The 23,211-nt window shown below is 52.2% G+C and overlaps 1 protein-coding gene across 5 annotated transcripts in view; it reads right to left on the reverse strand.

Annotated features, from left to right (window-relative positions):
- Window positions 1-3,423: 3,423 nt before the first annotated feature.
- The window catches only part of AGPAT4 (1-acylglycerol-3-phosphate O-acyltransferase 4), a 128,324-nt gene continuing 108,536 nt past the window's right edge, over window positions 3,424-23,211 (reverse strand). For all 5 annotated transcript variants that reach the window (XM_038526507.1, XM_038526506.1, XM_038526505.1 and 2 more), the window contains 6 exons: window positions 20,488-20,649; window positions 19,696-19,849; window positions 16,019-16,121; window positions 13,405-13,480; window positions 6,375-6,573; window positions 3,424-3,985 (listed from right to left, as the gene is read on the reverse strand). In XM_038526507.1, coding sequence (XP_038382435.1) covers window positions 3,891-3,985; window positions 6,375-6,573; window positions 13,405-13,480; window positions 16,019-16,121; window positions 19,696-19,849; window positions 20,488-20,649 — 789 coding nt within the window. In that variant the 3' untranslated portion in view covers window positions 3,424-3,890. The remainder of the gene's footprint in view (window positions 3,986-6,374; window positions 6,574-13,404; window positions 13,481-16,018; window positions 16,122-19,695; window positions 19,850-20,487; window positions 20,650-23,211) is intronic.

Below are 23,211 nucleotides of genomic sequence, written 5' to 3' on the forward strand. Positions count from 1 at the left end.
CCATCTCCTTGGGGCTGTCACAGGGCTGAGCACACAAGGGAGCCAGCTTTCTGCCCCAAACCTGGAAGTCCTTTCCCAGTTGAGGCAGTCCCCATGTCTCATTCCAGCAGGAGACTTTAGAACCTTTTTTGTTTGGAGGGAAGAGCATTGATTAAAACAAGAGGCAGAAATAGAAATAGCCTGCTGGCCCTGTTTGGTTGAGAAGTGGGCAGTGCCTGTGCATCATCAAGGTCGCACTTAACACTTTATTTCATTCTCTGCCAGCAGAGTATAAAAACTGCTTTCATTAAGGCTGTGAGACACACTTGCTGAAAGAGGGTGAACGCAAGTAACCTGATAGGATGGCCTGCGTGACCCAATGCACAATGAACTGGAGACTCATACTGCAGGCACCCTGCCCAGAGGCTCAGGGACCTCAGGCTCCTGTGGTCTTCTGAACACAGGTGGTGGGTAATTTGGCACTGCCATTGCCCCTGTGGTCACTCAGGAAACTGGTGGCACTGGAGTATTTTTTCTTCTCCCTGGGGCCCAGCAAACATGCAAACAGTCTGCCCAGTGGGCAAGCTGGATTAAACCTCATTTTGAGCAGAGAACAGGTACCCTTGAGAGTTTTCACTTCCGTCCATATTTATGAGTAAGTTCTAAGGCCTCCGGAGCCAAATCTACCTTGTGTGGGGGTAGCCAGACCACAGTTTGGCTCCACCAGGAGAGAAACCAGGAGGTGCCAGGGCCCCTTTTGGTGACTGCCACATCCTCCCTTCCTACATCACCCTTCCTGGGTGATTACCATTGGATTTTACATCTAATTTACTGCCTTTCAGATCCACTTACAGATATATTAGGAAAAGATTAATGTTTTTAATTTTTAAACACCAGTAGCTACTTTTACAAGGTTTGACATGCATTTATTTAGAGAATACAGCAGTCAAGAGATATTCCATACTAAGTGATCATCTGAGAAAGGTTTGTGTTCTCTCAAAAAAAGTAAACAAGGTGATAGAGTGTATTAGTTCCTCCTCCATGGTTACTCCTGTTGACTCAGCAGGCACAGAATAGGTCCACTTTTCCCAGGTGCTGCTACCTTATGGCTTATGTTTCTAGTAAAGAGTGTCGCTCTGTGGGCTTGGTTTCCTAGAAGTGCATCAGCTCCCTGCCTCAAAGCTGCAGGGAAGACTGGGGAGTGACCACTGTGCTCCAGAGTGCCGGAAAAGTGTATTTTTCTCTGTTATGTTGGATCTCAGAGCAGGCTCTGAGCAGCGTTCACCCTACCATGAGATGAAAATGTTAGAACATGAAGCTCTTCATCTGTGATGTGCCACCAGAGACCACCACTATAGGTGCCTTAACCTCCATGGGGTTTTATTTCTGGGAGAAAGCTATATCCTGAGAGACACAACAGCTCTCTGCTGAAGAGATTATGGCATCTGTGAGACCTGCACACAGGATAAGCGAACCAGGGATGGGTCTTTCCAGGGTACCTTGCTCATCCCTGTCCTAAACAGGAACAGGGCAGAAGGAAAACCAGCCCCCCATGCCTCCTAACAAGATGCTTCTTCACGGGAGGGCCAAACAGCTGAAAAGATGGCAGGATCTGTCCCCCGTCTACCACATTCTCTTGCTACACCTAAGGCAGTCGTGAAAAGGAGCACTGATGAGTTCTTTCCCAGGAGAGTATTTTCCCTGTCTTCCCTCGACCTAGATCCATAGCACTGGTGAGCAAAGGCAAGGTATATGTTATTGGCACTTAATCACTATATTAATGGGGGTAATGACAGAAAAATGACACATTTTTGGACACCTCAGGGTAGTTTCTGAGCATTTTGAGATGTAGCAACATGGAGGTAGCTTTTTAATCTCTCATCCCTTCTTTGTTTAGTGCTATAGGATTCTTAAAGTGTGTTTGCATGTTTGCATATATGGCCTCATTTTACCCTTGAAACAGCCCATGAGGCAGATGTTATCACCATCATTTTACAAATGGGGAAACTGAGACTCTAGAGATCTCCAGTACAGAAGGCTCACCCAAGGTCTTCGAGCAGGTGAGCTGCAGAGTGCCATGGGGGTGGGCCAGGCAGCTCAGAGCAGGATCCCCTGACTCCCTGACTTGGGTCTCCTGCAAAGCGAGGAGTCCTTGGCATAGAACAGCTGCCATGTCCAGGCAGGTTACAGGAGCATGAATACAGACACCTAAGCTGCTCCCAGGGCCTGTCCTGTGGTGGTCATCCCCACACTTCTCACAAATCTCTGCCTGCTCTGTGGGCAGACTGTGTTTGAAACCAGCACGTGGCCTTATGCAAATGCATGGGTGCATCTACCCCACTCTCAGGATGCTAACCAGTGGCCTCACCGAAACTCCCTTCCCACAGCTAAGCCAGAATTTGTTTCTCTCTTGGCTTCTGCAGTTCATACCAATGATACAATACCATCCCTTAAGCAGAGAGAGCTTCTCTAGGGCGTTCTTAGAGCTCCTTGGCTTACCTAGTTGAGTTGTGCTTGGTAAACACTTGGTGAGTGAAAGAGCAAACATCTCAAAACCTGATTCTGATTAGACTATGCCCAACTTTTGTAGGAAACATAAGTCTATCCCTTCTGTAAGCACAGCCAGAGGTGTGGCTGTGCATGGGAAGAAAGTCTTCTGCTCAACTCTTGTGCTCATAAATCGCCATCGGTCTAAGTGCCATCAGCATTTTGGCCTAAGAGGACATGGTGTCTAGTATCTAAACATTCTGCACCAGAAATATTACTGCTTTTCTTTCTTTCACATTGTACATTTGGCCTCTATGGACTGGCAGAAGTCCTGCGTGTGGTTGTCACTCCAAAGAACAGCTTGCATGTCAAGGAGCAGCCCTCTTATGAGGAGTGAAAATCAGGGCTTCCAGAAGGGAAGTGGAAGCCCAGGGAGGGTCCTTGTACCCTGGTGTTTGCTCCCATCTGACCCTGCTCAGAGTCGTACCTTCACTCCTACGTGGTGTCTTTACAGAGTGAGCCTGTATTGGTTTGGGGGGCCCAGTTCCTGCTTGCTGCTGAGATGAGCAGTGCGTATAAAGTCATTTCTCAAATAGCTGCAGAGTGCCTATGCTTGATGTTTCCGTTCAGGTTCTTCAGGGAATTGGCCAATCTCTTCAAGACTTGAGCCAGGGAGACTCCATTGCAGGCAGATTGGGAAAACCAAAGATCCCTTACAGGGCCTCTCGCTGTGTCCAACAGACAGGCTCGGCTCATCCCCCAGCACATGCCGTACCCCTTGAGCACACCCCGCCAGGCTCCTGCACCTGTGTCTGCTGCCAGGAGGGCCCCATCTGGCTGCCCCTGGCATACTGAGCCCACCCCACCCCCTCCTCACAGCGCTGCTGGGTCACTGCCATCCAGAACACTCCAACAACAGCAGAGGGCGGAATGGGAAGATGGAGCAGTCCGTGTAAACACATAGCACAGGGAGCCAAACACTTTAATTGTTTTTGGAGGCATAATTTAGTCATCTTACCTAAGCGCCTTTCAATCTCTTGCAATCCAGTACAGAAGACTCAGCACCAAAGAATGAAGGGGAATCCTCTGTTCCCCGTCCCTGCCCTCCCCCTGTGCCTCAGATCCCCTCTGAATGATCACAAAATAAGGCTGGCACTCAACTGCACGTTATTCTCACATAGGTATTCTTTCCCTGACACACACATACACACTCACACACACACTCACACGAAAAGAAAATCAAAACCCACTAAAGCATTATGGGGAAAAAAAGATTTAAGAACATCTTCCTCCCCATCTGGCATTGAGACCAAACTCCCTGCCTTCCCAGCAGGGGCTCACCCCGCTTGTCCCTGGGTCCCACTAAGGATGACAGGCAGCGTCCACCAGTCCCCAAGGTCTCCTCTGGGCGCTAATGTGTCGGGTCAGTCGCTCCGTTTCTGCTTGCTGTCGATGTTGCCGTAGGCAGAGCCTTTGTCGATTTCTGTCACGCCAATCATCCATCGAACTCCCATAGAAGCTGCAGAAATGGTAAGTGCAGGGAGTTAGGTAGAGCCCACGGGGGCTCCAGGGTGATTTTCCGGGGAGAATCCTGAGAGGTCAGCGGTCTGCAGACCTCAAGCATCAGCTGAGATCTCACTCGCCAACTTGGGGCCCATTGCATAATCCTGTCACAGTGATCCTTGAGCACGGGCATCAGACTCCGTGACATTAAAACACAGCAAGGTTGTCCTGCTGGTGGGTTTTAATCCTTCAACCCTTCAAATTTGCTAAGCCATGCTCTACTGTACATAAGGCTTACAGAATGCTTCCCATACTGGCCCCCACGGCAAAGACAAAACACCCTTGAGCAAAGCTTGGAGCCTGGAGAGTTCAAGAGCTCTAATGTCTATTTTGTGCCCAATTCTGCCCTTGGTACAAGTATTAGAGCAGTTGAATGAGAAAAATCTCTGCCTCCTCCGAAAGCCTTTTCTCCAAGTGGGATCGGCCTAAAGAGAGAACAGAAGGGACCCTCATGAGAGCCCAGCTGAGCCCCGAGGAAGCTGAAAATAGGGCCGAGTTCACATAGTGCAGCTGAAGCTGCTCTCTTGAAGAGAGCAGACTGGGTGAGCTCCTTCAGGGCAGAGAGAATGGCACCAAACACAGGGCCTGCACATAGTCTGTTTATAATGCACATTTCAGAATGGATAGATGGGTGATAATCTGAAGTCTCCAAGTCCTGACACACATGTTTAAAACCATTATTAGCATCGTGCTCTGTGAACTGTCACTCACACACATGGAACTGCCTGACATGGGGCCCGCGCAGCCCAGCCCCACGAGGCCTGTGTATCTCATGGGTCAGTTACAAATGGCCAGTTCTAAGGAGGACCTGCCCAATATTAGAACCACCATGCAGTGGGGATGATGATACTGCAGAGAGACATTGCTCACAGGCCTGGTAAGGGGAATAAGACACAAACAGAGAAATCCTGGACAGAGTGTAGTGAGGTCTGAGCTGGCAGCTGATGCACTGGTCTATGGGGCAAGGGGAGGGGGCTCAGAGCAGTCAGTTCCTCCAGAGCTCCTGGAGACCCCATCTCCTGGGGAGAGTGGTCAGCCCTTGTTTTGACACTCTACATATTCATCACCAAGGAGCCCTGTTCTCCCCAGGGCACTGGTCTGTATGTCTGCCTTCCTGCCTCTGAAGACAGACAGGCTTAGTCTGCCTCCCACCCTCTGAGCACCCTGATGACCACAGCTCCTGGACACCTGGCCAGCACACCTCAGCCAGGGTGGGGGTGGGGGTCCTCTGGCCTGTTTGGGGAGTTAAATCATTAGAAATGGGTTTTCTCCTTTACTCTCTTCTTTTTTTCTACACAAAGCAGGTATTATTTTAATTTTCAGCATTAAAATAAACCGTTCACTTTAAAAAGAGACTACAGTAGAGTCTATTCTAGGAACAATGGCCAGTTTGCCTATTGCAAACAGTCTAGAATTGGTTGGCTTGATCCAAAAGAAGGAGATAGGTTTTCTGTGTCATGACATGTGTAGGTGGCCACAATTTATTGTTTTGAGCATTCATTCAGCACCTATATCTTTTGTAGGGATAACTGAGCTATGTCCATTTGAAACAAGCACACAAATCACTGCATGCTTTGACTCCGTGCCATGTCTCCTTGGTCTCAGAAACGCAAGGTACACTCTGCCTGAGTTTTCCAAAGTCTCAAAGGAGGATGCCTTCCTCCTCAGACTCCAGGGGAGCTGGAAGTGAAATGGGGCTGCCTCTCCCAGGGAATCCTACCAAATTTCCCTCTGGCTCCCCTGTTCATAGAGCAAGATACAGATGTTGTGGCATCTGGCCGCCCCACTTCAGATACAGGTGGCAGTGTGCAGGGAACCTGGGTGCAATGACGAAATCACAGTCATTTGAAACTACTGGTCCATGAAGCCAGTATGGATTAATGAAAAACTCCCAAATCTCTCTATTCGATGTCAGCGCATGTGGCAACCAAGTTCAAGAAGCACACGCACTTCCCCAAAGGGTCCTGGACCTGCTTTGAATGGGCAAGAGCCTTTGTCAGATGCTGCTGGGCTCCAGGAAATGCTTTTCCTGGGGAGAAGGAGAAATAATTATAATGAACAGAGCTGTCTGCGGAGCTCCTGCTCTGGGAGGAGTTCCGGTGGCTGCTCCCTCGCCAGGCAGAAAGCAACCGTATGTGAATTCCTCCAGGCCTGGGATTCTGGGTGTATTTGAATGTGAGTCCTGGCGTCTAGTTTTCCCTGTCCATCCTGTGTCTTCTGTTCACAGATGCTGCAGCACCTGGGTTGAATTCACCCCCACTTCTGCCTCCACCTGTCCGCCTGTCAGATGCTCCTCACAGTAGCACGGGTAGGGCAGGCTTTCGCGCTTCTTGCTCTTTACTTACCCACAAAGAAGACAAGGACAAAGCTGGCCAGGGTTAGGGAAGACCCGCTGCTGATCATGTTGATGAGGAACCGGAAGAAAGGGTAGAGCAGTAGGGAGGCCCAGAACAACCAGTTGATGAGCGTCCAGGGCCGCCGGGGAGGTACCATGGGTGTCTCTGGGAAGGTGCCCGTCCTGTAGTACTCCTCCTGGAAGGCATCCTAGGGACAGAGAGGTGGCTCTGAAGTACTTTCCTCATGCATGACACCAAGCTCCTGCAGGCCCTTCCCAAGACTCTGCTTCTGAGGGTAGTTCAGAGCACCTGGGGTCCCTGTGAGCCCAGCAGAACTAGGGGAAAGGAGGGGAAGGGCTGCAGCATCACCCCAACAGGTATCTTGCAGGCACCTGATATGTCTTACCAATACTGAACTTGGCTGTCCCCTTCCCATAGAGGCAGGACCATCACAGCTCTGTCACTAGCCCAGGCATAGGAGCTTGAGCTTTGGTGCCAGGCCAGCCCAGGGTCCATCCTAGTCCTTAGTACTTACCTGCCTCTGGTCAGGCAGCCAGGCTCCTGGTTGGCAAGAAAGGCAGCACTGCCACCCAGAACAGGCCAGTGGAGAATGAACTGAGACAACACACATCTGACCTCAGTGAACGGAACAGACTAGAACCATGAGCCTCAGGCAGAGCCATGAGCTTGCCCTCTTGCGCCTAACCTATGACTGTCCCAATAGCATAAGGCCAGTGTACCGAAGTTGCACCAGGAGGAGGGGCTGTGGGGCTGCTCACAGGAAGTGAGGCACCTGCGGAGGACACCAGCAAAGGAGGGCTCACTGCCCAGCCCAGGCCAGCCTCCAGCTGCACTGCCCTTAGACCTTCTTCCTTCCTCAGGCTCTAGCAGCTCTGATAAGTGACTGTCGAGACAGCCAGATGGTCAAGAGTCTCCTGTCGGACAAGTAGGAGCAGATTCTCATCTGGTGCCCGACCCGAGACCACAGGCATCCATCCACCCTTTTCCGTGGGCTCCAGAGACCGCACCGGGCCCTCTATCTACCACCCTGTATCTACCCTGTACCTACACGCTTGTGATAGTCTCATTTTTAGACGAGGTACAGTAACGAAATAGAGCAATTACAACAAAATACTGTTATCCAGGTAATGCGAACATGCTGTCCCTCCTGGGGATGGGGTGAGATGAAGTGAGGGGAATGGTCTAGATGCTGTGTGGCTGCTACTGACCTGGCGGTGCGTCAGAAGGCTCCTGCTTCTGGACCGCCACTGGCCATGGCTGAGACCGCGGATAAAGGAGACTGCCTGTCCCCAATGTGTGTGTGTATCACTGAGGAGCCTGCAGGGGGTCTTGGGCACAGGAAGCACCAGGGAGCCCCCAGGGAGTGAGTGATGCTGCGGGGCCAGGAGACCCCCCCACACACACAGCAGGTGCCGGGTGGTGGGCTGGGTGACAGGCTATGAGGACAGAGAGACTGGCACCAGGACACCGACACCATCCCCCAGGAACCATATGGGCATCAGGGCTGGCAACTGGCAGACATGGGGTGGGGGGGGCAGGTTTACCCATTTCTAAATATCAGCAACAAATTAGAATATTCTGAAAACATTCCGGGGCTGACAGTGTGTCTCTAGGTCCCTGTCTGAGGCTGGTAATGTCTCAGTTGTCTAAGGAGCCAAGTTTCCTGGAAAACGAGCTTCCATGTATCCATAACTTCCAGTTTAGGTGCTGAAATTCTCCTTTTAACAGCCTGAGAGAGAAATCTCTAAAATAGACCACACTTCTCTGTTTTCCCCAATCAGGATGGACTGAGTGATACGCTTTTTTGATTACTTAGGGTCACTTTTTTTTTAAGATTTCATTTAACCCCTTGAGAGAGAGAGAGCATGAGCAAGGGGAGGAGGAGAAGCAGGCTCTCCACTGAGCAGGGAGCCCGACTCGGGACTCGATTCCAGAACCCCGGGATCATGACCTGAGCTGAAGGCAGATGCTCCACCGACTGAGCCCCGCAGGCACCCCACTTAGGGTCATTATTAAGATGAGTCCACAAACAGGCCATTCTGGAAGGAGAGCCTTGGACCCCTTCTCCGGAGCCCCTTCCCTGGTCCAGATTCTCCTCCTGCGTCTCTGCTCTTGGACAAAATAAGCAATTTCAGGACAATCGATTCATGTGCCGAGTGCTCCCACCCTCCAGGGAGACAGAGCCTGCAGCAACCTCTGGGGAGGGGGGACAGTGACCTGTCTGGTGGCCAGCAAGAGGGCCCCTAAGTCTGTCAAGTCCTCCCATATTACCTCCCTGCCATTGGGTGATTTTCCCCATCCCAGGTGGGGGCCACCAGAGCCCAATAACTGGGCAAGGGGGTTGCTACAAACTGAATGTTTGTGCCCCACCCCCCACCCCCCCAACGGAATCTCCACCTGGAAGCCTAATCCCAGTGTGGTGGTCTTAGGAGGTGGGGCCTTGTGGAGGATGGAGCCCTCATGCTTGGGAGAGTAGTACCCTTATCACAGGGATCCTAGAGAGCCTCCGTGCCCATCCACTACGTGAGACACGGCAGCCCCAGGGGGACCGTGGCCAGAATCCAGCCGCACTGGCCCTGCTCTCAGGCTCCTGGTCACTTGGCCTCCTGAGCTGTGAGTGGGACATGCCTGCTGGTTATAAGCCACCTGCTCCCTGGCACTTTGCTACAGAAGCCTGATTGGACTGAGACAGAAGGGGATACTTCAGTGCCTTAAACAAACAAAAAAAAACAAAAACAAAAACAAAAAACAAAAAAAACCAGCTTTATTGGGTGTCATTTATAAACCATAAAACTCCCCCATTTTAAAAATGGGCAGTTTTTTTTTTTTTTTAATTCTTTGCCTTAATAGTCTTGTTAGTCCTTGTCTATTGCAAAGTCTCTGCAGGGAACTGATGCTGCTTTATCGTCTTGTGCCAGAAAGACACTCGCTAAGCCAAAAGCTATTTGTACTTCTAGCAAGAGGAAAAAGCACTCCCTTTTCTAAGGAACTAATTCTCTCCAGAGTTTTCTTTTTCTCTGTTTTGTTTAGAAGACTCAGTCTCTCCCCACAGCCCCTCACTGCACCCCCCCCCTTTGCCTCCATGACATAGCTGCTGCAGTAACACTTGCTGGGCTCCAAAGTGACATCGCTGTGGCTCTGTGACCCTGCAGGGTAGGACACAGGAGCACCTGGCTGGGGCCACATGTCAGCTCCAGCATCAGAATGGTCGTGGCCTCTCTTGGTTGTGCTACCTCTTTTGTAATCAAGTCCACCCCACAGGGAAACAGCCTTGGTTAATGATGCTTCCATTTTTTTGTTTCTGGGTGTTAGCGTCCCACGGCATAGGATAAGTTGGAATTGGGAAGTGTATTTAGTGAAAGGGGAGTTGGTTTGTTTCCAGAAAGAAATATCACCCCAAAAGTCTAAAGGAGGAGAAGATGCTTCCGACAAAGGGCAAATCCCGTGAGCGCACAACCAAAGCCTCGAGAGGCGGCACCGAAGGCCGGGCTGTCCACAAACAGCTGGACCGGCTGAGTTTTCACAACTTTTGGCTCAGCAAAATAAAATGTCTTGACACGCAGGCAGAACTCAGGCCAGGAGTGTGTTGTTTGCAAAGCCCTGTAGCACGGGGCCAAGCCAGAGATCCTGCCGCCATCGCCGGCTTGGAAAACCCTTACTTCTCGGGCATGAAGAGTTTCCCGCGGGCCTCGGCACCGCACACAGAGCAGCCCCCAGTCGTGGCCCCGGGAACCCTACACACCCACGGGACGGCTCGAATGCTGCATCCTGCACCCGCTTTTCAATCTGCACCGTTACTGGCTAATCCCTCATCCCTTTAGCCGACTTCACACTGCAAGCCGGGGAAGGAAGTAATTTCTGTCAGAAGAGAAAAGTTAGAATTTGTTTCAAACTGTATGATGGAGTGGCCACGACAGCTCTGGGGAAAAGTGATTTGGGAGCTGCTATTGTCCCCAAAGAGATCACATGAGGCATGGATGGTTTCTCAAAGCCCATGCCCCACAGCCAGCAGCGGTACCAGATGCTGACACACAATAAACACTGTGCATTTATTTCCTAAATGCTAAATGTGTTCCCCTTAAATGAAGACCTCATTTCAAGACACAATGCCCTTCCTATTTGAGTGTTAAAATGACAGTGGTAGGTAGTGGATTTCTCCTTACATCCCTTCTTGAACAGAAGGAAACATCAGCACCTGCCTGCTTGGCTGCCCACCACCCCCTCCCACGTTTTGCAGACACCACTCCGTGAAAGCAAAGCCAGAGAACTGCTGCCCAAAAGTCCCAGCTCAAAGTCAACAGAATTGACTTTCAACACCATAAACCTGACAGATGACCATTAAAACAGAAGCACTTGGGCAAGCTTGGCGGGGCAGCAGGATTTCTAGCACATGAAGCCCCAGACCCAGCCAAAGGACAGGATTCAGTGGTTCCTTCACACCTGTCCACACTGCCCCCTGGAGGCACCACTGACCTCTCCTGCCTACTGCTCAGTGTCCCCTCCAGGGACAAGGCCAGCCTCAAAGGTCTGCTCACAAACACCCTCGGGACAGAGAAAGGACCTGGCCCTCCGCCACCTGGCTGGAAGATGGGCACACGATGTCATTCTCTGGACCTGAGTTTCCTCATCACTAGCATAAGGGCTTTGAACTGGATGATGGTTTCGAGAACCTTTTCCAGACTGAACGCTATCATTTTAATACATATGGAGTTTAGAGAAAAACCTCCGGAGAGACTTCATCCAGAGGACAGGTGCAATTTAGGGGCAGCACTTGAGTGGCTAGGGCATCTGTCATGGGCTCAGGTCATGTTCCACGGGTCCTGGGATTGAGTCTTGCGTGGGGTTCCCTGCTCAGTGAGGAGCCTGCTTCTCCCTCTCTCTCTCTGCCTCTCCTCCTGCTTGTTCTCTCTCTCTCTCTCTCTCTCTCTCTCTCTTTCTCTCTCCCTGAAATAAATAAACAAAATCTTTTTAAAAAAGGAGGGGCGCCTGAGTGGCTCAGTGATTGAGCATCTGCCTTCCGCCCAGGGCATGATCCCAGGGTCTTGGGATCAAGTCCCGCATCAGTTTCCCTGCAGGGAGCATGCTTCTCCCTTTGCCTATGTCCCTGCCTCTCTCTGTGTCTCTCATAAATAAGTAAAATCTTTCTAAAAAATAAAATAAATTTTAAAAGAAGAAAAGGTGCCTCTTTGCTGAATGCCCAAGTGGTTCAGCTTATTTGATGGCCATCAGTGTCCTGCCGATGGAAAAAAATCTTCTTTGCTTTGCTGGGTTTCGGGGCCCGCACTGGTTAGATTTGTTTGTGTGGTTCTCTCTACAAAGGGATTCCTTTCTAAGGCCTTTTCTTAGCACATGTTTCTTCTTGCTAACAGTGACCTTTTTTATGCTGCCCAGATGATTAAACCAGAAAACAGCACAAGGAGAATGCTGCCTTGTGCATGAAACTGGAGGAAAGGAACATAGACTGTGTGTGTTTCTGTCAGGCCCATGCCTGCGGCGGCCCAGGAGCTGGTACCTGGGAGCCCTGCTTAAAAGCATCTGCAGTGCGTGTTTGAGCAGAGCCTGATGGCCACGTGTCAGAGGGGGCCTCCTAGAAATCGGAGTCTCTAGGGCCCCCTCCAACCTGCGGGGTGAATCTCTGAGGCCACTTGGTCCCCACTCTGGGACAGGTAGGCCTGAGTTCTGTTTAGAAGAGGAGACCAGATGCCTAACCCTATAGCCTGTTCTGAAAAGACCCCCAGGGCAGCCCCGGTGGCTCAGGGGTTTAGCACCGCCTTCGGCCCAGGGCCTGATCCTGGAGACCTGGGATCGAGTCCCATGTCGGGCTCCCTGCATAGAGCCTGCTTCTCCCTCTGCTTGTGTCTCTGCCTCTCTTTCTCTCACTCTCTCTCGCTCTTTCTCTGTATGTTTCTCATGAATAAATAAATAAAATCTTAAAAAAAAAAAAAGGACCCCCAAATGGCAAATTCTGCGAATGGACTTGTAAAGGAAGCATCGCAAAGTCACTTCCTTGGGAACATAAAAGCGACTTCATGCTGAGAGTACCAGGCTCTTGATCCCCCAAACTGAGCATCTTTGGAAGACTCGACTTAATGGGATGGTGGTAATCTGGAAGTCTTTGGGGCCAAAACACATTCTCAAAGGAAGGATTAAAATTCTTATTCACCTGGAGTGGATGGCCCATAAAGTTCTGTGCGATTATCTTCTCTACGGGGATGAGGAGGAACAGAGGGCACGTGCCCCCAGTCTCTATTTAGGGAACCTGGCAACAGGTTCAATGAACTTTCCTACTTAACGTACTGGATTCTAGGTCACAGGCTGGTTATGTATGCTGAAGCAGAAATAAGTCTTCATGGGCGGTGAGACTGGGTCATACCAATGCCTTCACTGGGTGGAAGCCAACCTTCTCTCCTTTATGAGATCAAGCAGTTAGGGCAGGAATGATCTGATGCCCTCTGCCCCTAGCCTGTGTCTTGGAGGAGAGAAGCCAATGAAAAAGGCCCTGTTCAGAGGAAGGAAAGGAGGTGTATGTGGGGGAGGTGTATGTGGCAGGCGGAGGGGCGTGGGCGCAGCTCAGGAGCTGGGACACAGGCCAGATGTGGGGGGAATCCTACAAGGTGCCATCTTGCTCTTGCTTGTGGTGTTGAGGCCACACAGGCAGCCACAGTGTGGGGCCAGAAGCATCGTGATCAAACACGTTGCTGAAAGAACACTCCACCCCCATCTCCCCTGAAAGAACCAGAAGCAGCAAAGTAGACACAGCCCTTTGGGAGCCGTCACTCCCTGCCCACTGCACCCATCATGCTTCCTGTGAAGCCCCCTTAGAACATATTTTGCTACATTCTCTTCCCATTGCCAAGGAGAGTCAGCCCTGGGGTGGTCACTAACTGAGGCCTGGGGTCGCACACGGATGGAGATAAGCTTGTCACCACAATCAACTCCCAAGAGGCTCCCATGGTGCACCCAGAGCTACTCCTGGAAACCGGTCCTTGGGTCTTGCAGGACCAAGTGTTGCACTGACCTTCTCCTGATAGAGCTTGTGGAGCCAAGCTGAACACTCGTCCTCATCTTCTGGGACTTCTTCTAGAGGGATCCGCCTGCAAAGCAGAGAGCAGCTAGCAGGGAGGGGGCCAGCGCCACATGCCCCAACCGTGCTTTCAAAGTAACAATGCTTGACATCTCTGGATTTCGTCCAGGGAGTCTAGGTCATGTGGATGTGCAAAGGGCAGCTCAACTGACAGGGATATTCACAGTCATAGTGGGGAGACCCCGGCCCAGATACTGTCCTGGTCCCCAAAGGAATGACCTATGGCAGGTTCAGTGACTCTGACACAGGCACCATCAGCAGGAGATGCCTGCCTCTCTGTCCTCCCTCCCTACCTCATGGAACCGGGTGTTGGCCTCTTCAAGAGAGAGCAGTCTTGACCCATTTTCCAACTGTTATAATCCAATATACACAGAATCTACATACAGGTAATACTATACTAGTGCTTCTCTCGCCCGGGTAATGACTTAACACAATGGGGTAGTGTCTCCCATCCAGTGACTCCTCTGGCCTCTTGGCCCATGTGGAGGCAGACCTGCTGCAAAGGTTTCGACAAATAGAAGGATGTGTATTCTGGGGAACATGGAGAAAGCAGGGGACCTTGGCCAGGCCCCATGGCTCTTTGCTCACCAGAGGTGGGGGAAGTTCCAGGGTGGCCCTGGGACTGGTGCAGGCACGTGCTGGAGGCTCAGCCCCTTGCACACAGCCTCCCTGAGCAGGCAGGAAGCCACTGGGCCACACCTTCTATTATTCTATTGTGTATCTAGTTCTGTTTGTTCTCAGGTTGCTGGGTTTTGTGACTTTGGGGCATATTTATTCGTATCCGGTTTTGTGCACGTGAAATTCTGCATCCCCCATGACTGCCACAGTGGCTTCACTCCCCTCTCTGGCTTAGGACTAGCTCAGTAACAAGGTACATTTTTAGAGCTTATCCGTCACACCATAGCCTGTTAAGAGAATGTGGGATTTCGTCTTCTAACAGAGGCGGCATTGTACAGGGTAAGTTTTCACACGATGGAAAAATTACCCTGTAAACTCCTACACTCGCTCCCACGAATACCCGACTCCTTCACGCATCCTGGCTTCCTCGGGTTTGGAAACCAGAGCTCCACGTGTGTTTCTTGAAAAAGGTTAGAAAGCCTGCATACTATTTATTTGTAGAGGAGGAATTGAGGCAGTTTTGCTCTTTTCAATAACTTGACAGCCCTGCCCTTCCTGTCTTAATGCTTCGTATTGAGGTAAAACCCGAGACAGCCTGTCCCATTTAGAAGGTGCACCTGCACCGGGAGGAGAAGTGTGTGTGTGTTTGGGGGAGGGGGCTGGAGACACTGTCATGTACCTGCCTTGGAGGGCCCACCTGGTATGGTTTCAGCTCTTAACGCCCTCATTCCTCCACACGCTCCAGAGAGTTGCTGTTATCCGAGAGGCGACCCTAGTGGAGGTCCAATAATCTTGCACAGCTTGAGGTGTCCCCAAATACCTGGAGCCCAGCTGGCCACTCAGCAGAGCCCCTGCCAGGTGTCTATAGGGCCCAGGGGACGAAGCCTCCTTTACCTCTGGGAGAAGGCCTCCCTCGGGAAGGTTGGTGGTCCTGGCTTCATAAGCCTTAAACTGTGTAAGCAGGTAGACTGCTAACTGTGGCAGGAGCAAACAATAAATAGGATGCTTCTTTCTACTTATTAGGGGGGAGACAGAGTCATTTCCACCGAGAAAGCTGGTTAATTCAGGCTGTCAGGCCACCATAACATCTCTCCTGGAAGGTCTGAGCTTTTCTTGCTCAGATCAGCCACTGAATTTACATCGTGTGTTAGACTTTGGCATCTGTGAGGTCTTTTCAAAAGTCATCAAAATGTTGTAGAACACTTAGCTAGTTCTCCAACAGCGGGCATGTCAGATCATCTGGGTTAGCCTTCTGGGAAGACATCCTAGTGCATAAGAACCCAGAGCCATCACTTACCCCTGTCACACTGGCTTCTATGTGTGAGTCCCTGCTGTATTTTGCTGTCTATGGCATCTTTCCATTTTTTTTCCCATTCATCTTGATGGCATTACAGAAGACCAGGGTGCAAGGTGATAAACGGGCCAAGAGAACTGCTTTGCCTAATATCTTGTGACATGTTTTCAATAAAATCGTTATAGCTTGGAATGTAACACATAAGTAAGATACTGCTAAAATGTTCTCCATTTGTTTCTAGACCTCCTTACAAATTATATGTGTTCTTCTCTGTGTGTATCTGTATGTAGCAGACACGTCCTCCAAGAAAAGGGGTCAGTAAAGTAATCTCTTCACACTCAGTCTCAAAATGACTCTAAAATACTCTTTTCCATCTGCCCAACCTGACTCTGTGATGAGTATGAATTGTTCAGAGAGAATCAAAGCAGCTGAGAAGAAAGGAACCTTCTCCTGATCATCGACATTCGCGCTGTGTGTCTCAAGCTCCTAATATACAGACGATGAAGTTCGTTTCATTACAGGTTGCAGACAAGAAAATAGTAAAGACTGCCCTGGCATAAATGCCTTTAAGCCATTTTTGATCTATTTACTTTGATGGGCACACTCTCTTTTGGAAAGGAAATGATACCAACTTACCTGACATATAAATCTGCGTGATATTTCTTCCCATTTAGGACTCCCAACAGTGTTGGATTTTCATTATTTCTGAAATTGAGTGTACAGTCATATACAGCTGAAACTATAAAAAAAATAAAACAAATACAAAGCAGTATATAGCATGTGAACCCAATTTTGTTTTGTAGATACACACATTGGAAAACAATAATGAAATTTGCTGGCTGGTTATCTCGGGAGGGTGGGGTTACTTCATGCTTTTCTATATTGTCCAAATACCCTACCTGGAACATACATCACCTTTTGTAATTAGAAAAGCATTCTATGACTTAGTAACCGAGACAGAGTTATCACTGCGGTCAGGACAGCTTAAAGCAATACTGCAGTGTCCCATCGAGAAGTACTAAAATGAGTACCACTGTTTAGAAGACATCAGTAATAAGATCAGCCCGCCTAAATCCTAAGGATGTGTCTACATTTATGGCAGTATAACCATTTTACGAGCGTTTCTCCCCCTAGAAAATAAGATAGCTCCCAAACTAGAATAAGGTGCTGGAGACATCTTAGGGAATTGAACTAGAGTCAGTTGAAACATGGCTGAGGAGCAAAGAAGAATGTGTGATGTTAATGCATCTACCGAGCGGTGAGTTAACCTGTCAGCATGCTGCGTATGTATGTCAGCACCCACAGCTGCAGCCCCAGGGCCTGGCCCGGGTCCCACACCTGCTCAGTGGGTGGAGGTGGGGAGGGGTGCAGAGGGTGTCAACGGACAGTGGGTGAACAGGAATCCAGAGTGCGGACAGGTGCCATTCCTGCCGTGTCTGGATGATGGGACTTGGCAGGAGAAAGAACACGAGTTTTGAAGTCAGCCTGGTGACTGTGGGGCCTTCTTGGGGACATGCCACTCAGCCCCCCTAAACCTCGTTCCCCTGGAGAGGGGACCCACGAAGCCTTCCTCACATGCTGGCTCAGCTGGCCAGTCTGCACCTCCCGCAGGGCCTGGCACGCTGGGACAGGAGATGGTGAGCCTGCTACTTCACTGAGAGCTTGCCTATGGGCAATACTACTAATCAAGTGGGTGGGAGGATGACAGGAGGGTCATCTTGGTCTGGTAGGGAATATGAAGAACCAAGATTCAAAAATCAGTCAGAAAACCTCTGTGCATTTCCTTCTACCTGCTGCTGGACGGCCCTGTGGGGTCTGCAGGAGGCCCTCCGGCAGCTCCTGGGTCTTGGCTGAGAGAGGGTCTCTCCCACTGGCTCGCAGGAGTGCCTGGGGGTAGCTCCCAACTCCCAGCCACCTAGACCACTGCCCCTTTCTGTCCTGGGACTGGAGGCTGGCTGTCCTCCCCGGTGGGAGCAGGTATCACTCTCCATGGCAGAGTGAGGCTGGCGGAGAGAGTCAAAGGCCTTCAGGCTGGAGGGGTGTGGCTGTGGGGGGGGTCATAGGGTCCGAGAGCAAGAAGGGGTCACGGAGCTCCTGTGCTTTAGTGGGTTTCCAACCTTCTTCAGACTGGCTTTTACACAGGAGCAGGGTTACTTTGGTTAATCAAGGAATGGGAGGCAGCCACGGGGGTTCCTCAGAGGGCAGCCTAAACACTAATGATTTGCACAATTCCCTCCTCTTCCATAGGAGCAACCCCCAAGAGAAGGGTCTTGAAGTGATAAAAGGGCCCAGCATATATCCATCTGCCTGCAAAGGCCTTGAGACCGGGGGGAGCCCCGACAGCCCCTGCCACCAGACAGCCTGGGTGTGAGCCCCCACCTCTGTGAGCTAGTGGAGCCACTTAGAATGAATTCCTTAGATTCTCTCCAAGCCCCAACCTCCTCATCCGTAAGCTGGAAGTAAAAAAAAAAATGTATCCTTGACTGGCAAGCACGCTCTGGCCATGCCGTGTGTAACGAGCTGGCACTGGGGGCAAATGAGAAGTGCCCTGTGCGTACTGGCACTTATCCCTGGGGAGGGGGGCACAGCCTGCCTGGCCGGTTCAGCCTGGCTCTCTCTCAGGGCCGGAACCCTTCTGGAAAGGGGGGCACCCCCACCAGGGGGTGAAGGTGAGGCGAGCAGGCTCAGCGGGCGGCTCCCAGCAACCTCCAACATTAGGTGCCAGGCCCAGGCTGAGTCCTCTGCAGATGTCCTCATTTAACCCTCCCTACCCCCGTGGAAGCTCTGCGAGGTGGCGCGCCCCGGGTCACAGGCCCGCGAAGGGAGCAGCCCGCGCTCAGGTCAGTCCCCGCTGCTCTGACCCTGCTGTGCTGTGAGGGATGCTAGATGCGGTCTGGGGGGGTCTGGGGGAGGAAGGAGGGACGGGCGACAGGTGGGCGACCTCCATCTCGTGCTGGGGTCAGGAGGGACAGGGGCCGCAGCGAGCTCGGGGACAGGCAGGTTCTAGCCTTGGGGGTGAGTCTCGAGGGCAACAGCTCTGCAGACGGACAGCTGGTGCCCCTCGGTGGTGTGGCTCCCATGGGAGGCCGAGGACTAGCGGGGTGATGCCTGGGCAGGAGGTGACCTGGGTCAGCCTGCGGGCGGTGGGGACGGGGGGTGGGAAACGGGTGTGGGGCATAGAAGGCGGGGCTGGGCTCGGCACACCTGCTGCAGCACCTGCGGCCTGGGCCCCCCCTTGGGCGTGCTCCCCCCGCACCTGCGGCCTGGGCTCCCCCTGCGGGCCTGCTACCCGGCGGGCTCACTTAGGGCCCTGCGGCCCAGGGGAGGCCCTGGCGGGTTTACACGTGGCCTGGGGGGCCAGCAGTGCCGCAGGAAACCCCCTCGCCCGCCCCTCAGATCCTTCGGCTCACAAGAGAGAGAGAAGACGTGTCCTGGGGGCCCCGAAGAAAGATAATCGCGTGCGGACAGAAGCTGTCTGACCTGCTGCCCGCCTCCCGCCAGGGCGGTGCCTGGCCGCTGGGGGACGTGGGGACATTGGTGTGACCTCGCTGCTGCCTCCTGCTCCGCCCCTCCCCGCCCACCGGAGCCCAGGGCCAGCCTCCTCCCAGCCTCCTTCAGGCCTCCACCTGGCCTCCTCTGGCCGGACGAGGAAAGCGGGCCTTTGGGAGGAGGGAGGCCTGCCTGGGGGGAAGGAGAGGCAAAGCCCGGGCTTCTGGACCGAAGGGCCGAGGATTAAGGCAGACAGAGTCCCTGACAAGAGACTTCATAAATGCAGCTGCTTTCCTGTTCTCACCCACCGAATGCAGGGCTCCTGACTCGGTCAGCTGGCACGGACGGCAAGGCCACAGGGTTCATCAGCTGCAGGCAGCTGGTGCCAACACATGGGCAAGAAGTGCCAAGCAAAGCAGAATGACCACAAGACCCTGGGCTGACGATTGTGGGCTCAGGCTGAACCCAGGAGAGGCCCCAGGTGGGAACCCAGGGATGCCTCAAGGTCAGCACAGCCTTGCTGTCCCGGGGCTGAGCAGCAGAGGGCAGTGTTTGCTCAGCCTGCGCGTGTGGGGAGAGTGTGTGTGTGTGTTTGTGTGTGTGTGTGTGTGAGAGAGAGAGAGAGAGAGAGAGAGAGAGAGCGCGAGCGCTGGCGGGCAGCGGCCTGGATCCTAGCTAACCAGCCTTTGTCCCCCGCTTGCCCCCCTGGCTACCGGCCACCAGCCTCGGTCAGCTGGGAAGCGCTGCCAGGGGAGAGCTATTCAGACCGGGGAGCCGGTGGGTCTCCTTGCTGCAGGGGGCAGGGGTACAGAGATCTTCCTTACCTACATTTCTCAAACTCCTCACGGTGATGGCGAAGCCTTTGGTGCGCGGCAGCAGGTGGTACTTGAGGCTGGGCAGCCCCTTGGCTTGGGCCACCTGCATGCTGATCTGGTGCTTCTTCTCCGTGAACCGAGTGCCCTCACAGTGAATCAGGAACTGGAAGGAACGGGGCAGCTGTCACGCACATGGCCCTTGGTCCCACTCCTTGAGTCGCATGCTGTCTGCCACCATACACCACGCTCACATAGGGCCCCAAGGAGCCCTGCTGGCCAGAGCAGGGATGGCCTGGCAGCTACACCTGCCCATGGCCTCAGAGCGGGGCCCAGAGGCTGGCCTTCCTCTCCGTGTCTACAGGGGCCTTGGAGACAAGTTTACCATCTAAGGATAGTAGAGGAGTGAGCGTCTGTGTGGCTCTGTATGTCTGTGTGTGAGTATGTGCATGTGAATGTGCCAAGAGCATCCCAAGTATGTATGTGAACATGAGAAGAGCATCTGAATGTGTGACAATAGACTGCATGTGTGTGTGACAAGAGCATCCTGAGTGTGTCTGTGACACAGTCATCCTGTGTGTGACAAGAGCACCCAGAGTGAGCGTGAGTGTGACAAGAGTGTTCTGAAGATTTATTTCTGGACCAGTCAGCTCAAAGGAAAGGATAGGGTAGCATGTGACAGCAGGGCAGGTTGGCAGGGCAGGTTGGCAGGCCAGGCATGAGGCGTGCCAGGCTGCTCACGTGGGCGTGCACCAGGGCTGGGGAAGTGCAGGTGGGGGCGTGGCTGCGCAGGGTCTCACGTACGAAATACTTCTCAGGGTAATCCCGGAGGTGCAGCAAGCTCTTCGAGACGGTCTTGCGGTCTTGTTCCCACTTGCGCGTGCAGAAGACCATCTCGGTGAAGTACCACATCCAGCCGATGATGGGGACGTAGGCCAGCTCCTTCTTGGCCAGGACTTTGGAGCCCTGAAACAGAGGAGGGGGGCCCAGGGCGTCTGTGAAAAGGGTTTACTGGCCCTTTCTTACGGCTGTTGGAGATGTTACTAGAAAAAGAACAGATATGCTCTCCAAAGGCCTAAGGGGATGGTTCCAGAGCTCAGGGAAGCAAGAAGCCACTGACCCCAGGAGCCTCCAAAACTGGTCAACCGGAGGCCGAGGTTGTGCTAAGTCCGTGGGGCGAGGAGGAGGGGGGAGGCCCTCAGTGGGGGCGGGCAGGCATCTGGGCACGTGGGGACTGGGGGGCACATTTCAGCATCTCTGGGATGCCCGTGTCATTTTCCAAGCCGGTCACTCAGTTGTGACACCAAACTTTGTCCGTAGATCTCACTCAATCCTCGGCCACGCTTGGCTCTGCCAGTAGGGCAGACATAGTTCTCCTTCCCCAGCCTAGGAAATGGGGTCTGGAGGGTTCTCTGACTCGGAGGGTGGCAAAGTGGGGCCCACCGACAGGCCAGCCCCCAGGGCTGCTCCATGCAGGCCCCAAACCGCTGTGCCAGGCCGCCTGGCCTGCACCTGCCTGGAGAGGACCAGGGACCCAGGGCACTGCAAGGGGCAGGAGAGACACAAAACCTGCTTTTCATCTAGTGAGTTGGCCTCTCTCTTTTCCACCCTAATTTCGGAATTGGCCAAGGTACTTGTTGAGATAGCTGTCATTGATCGGCGGCATGGGTGATAGGGCCAGTGACCTGGACAGGCAGGCAGCCTCTGCAGGGCTCTTGGCAACAACTGTCTCGTTATGCCCTGAACCTAGGAGGCGTATCACGTCGCCAACAACCACGCAGCTGTAGCTGGGGGAAGAGCAGGGCCGCAGCACCTTACCCACCTGTGTAGACATGAACAGCCGCTTACTCCCTTTATGTTAAAAACAACACACTAAGGAGGGCACTTGATGGGATGAGCACTAAGTGTTATGCTATATGTTGGCAAACTGAAATTTAGATTAAAAGAAACAAACAAACAAACAAACAAAACACCAAAAGCCAAACAACAACAATAATAATCTTCCCCCACGGTGGGAAAGACAAAGCACAGACACCTTTCGGGCTTAAGTGTCTCCATGTCCATGGGTTTTGTTTTTGTTATTCCCACAGACCCAACAAGCAATTCTCTTGAAGAAGAGAACCAAGCCATAAAAGCTGGGCCTGCTCCCCGGGGACCTACAGGCCAGTCCCCGTGGGTCCAAGAACTCGCTGTCCCTGGAGGGGAGGGCTTCGTGCAGGCCAGGCACAGGTTATGCATTTATAGAAATTCTCTTCAATTTGAAATCAAAAGGAATACCCCCACTTTATAGATGATCAAACTGAAGCACAGAGATATTAAGTAACTTCCTCAAAATCACCAGCTAATAGCTGGGGAAGCTGAGACTTTTGGCCAGGTTGCCTACTGCAGGACAAAGTCCATGATGAACGTGAATGCCCACTGAGGCACGGGGCCAGACACCGAGGGCTGCCTACCCAACAGCCATTGTCCCCTCCTCTTTCATTTACAGCCTCCACTCTTTTTCAAAGGCAACATGCTCAGGCCCTGGGGGGTAACCATGAGTGACGTCACCCCAGCCTGGTGTCTGCTGGACCCCCTTCACTTAGTGCAGGCATCTGACCCAGTTCTGCTCAGTGGCTCAGAGGTCTGCAATGGTGCATATGCATTCTGGGGCTTCTGGGAAATTCTGCTCCATGACAAGGAGAGAGATGGCCAGGAGGCCCAGCTACTTTTTCTGCCGTGAACATGGCTGCTGAGTGTGCCACGGCTTTGACATCACGTTGTGACCCTGAGACAATAACCTAGAACTGCTGAGGCCATTGGAGCCTCTGAGCCAACCCAGGAGACGTCTGGCTACAGACTTGCTATCATCTGAGGTAGCAGAATGCCTTCAAGGCCAAAGCCCCAGGATCAAAGTTTCTGTACATCTTGAGCGGACGAGAGCCTGTGACAGAGGGTCAGTCACGTTATGGGTAAAAATCTTTCCTAGAATCAGCTTTTTTCTTTTCAACATGGGGTTACTTTAAATCCTAAAAGCATGAACTAATTATCCTGACTCGTGCTTGCTCATGCTATCAATGAGAAGGAAGTGCCTGTCACTCAGAACACAAAACCAAATTGCCTTGGGAATCACCACTCTGCCCAGAGGAGCCATTTAAAAGCCATTCAGCGTGTGTCCACTGCCAGGTTTCAGGTCGTGAGAGGCCCTGTCTGCCTTCCCTCAGCCTCCACCTCGTCAGCAGGGATGTTCTCATGCTCTCTGCATCCGCACTTCAGTTAACTCGCTACTCATGGCCTGAGAGATGAAAACAAGATAGAAAATCCTCACCAATGAACTAAACTTATCTTCTCAGTAGGTTAGGACTATTGACAAAAACTAAATGTTCCTGAACTCATTCCAAAAATACTTTGTGGCAACACAGAGGGATTCTGAAAGATGATCTATTCTGTAACCAAGAAGAGGATCGTATACTGTAAGGTAGCAACCTGTTGGATCTAGGAAGGTGAGTGGCCCCATGCGGTCAATCCTGTATGTCTGGTGGGGAAAGT

The sequence above is a fragment of the Canis lupus genome, chromosome 1 (genome assembly GCF_011100685.1).
Source record: "Canis lupus familiaris isolate Mischka breed German Shepherd chromosome 1, alternate assembly UU_Cfam_GSD_1.0, whole genome shotgun sequence".
NCBI lineage: Eukaryota > Metazoa > Chordata > Mammalia > Carnivora > Canidae > Canis > Canis lupus.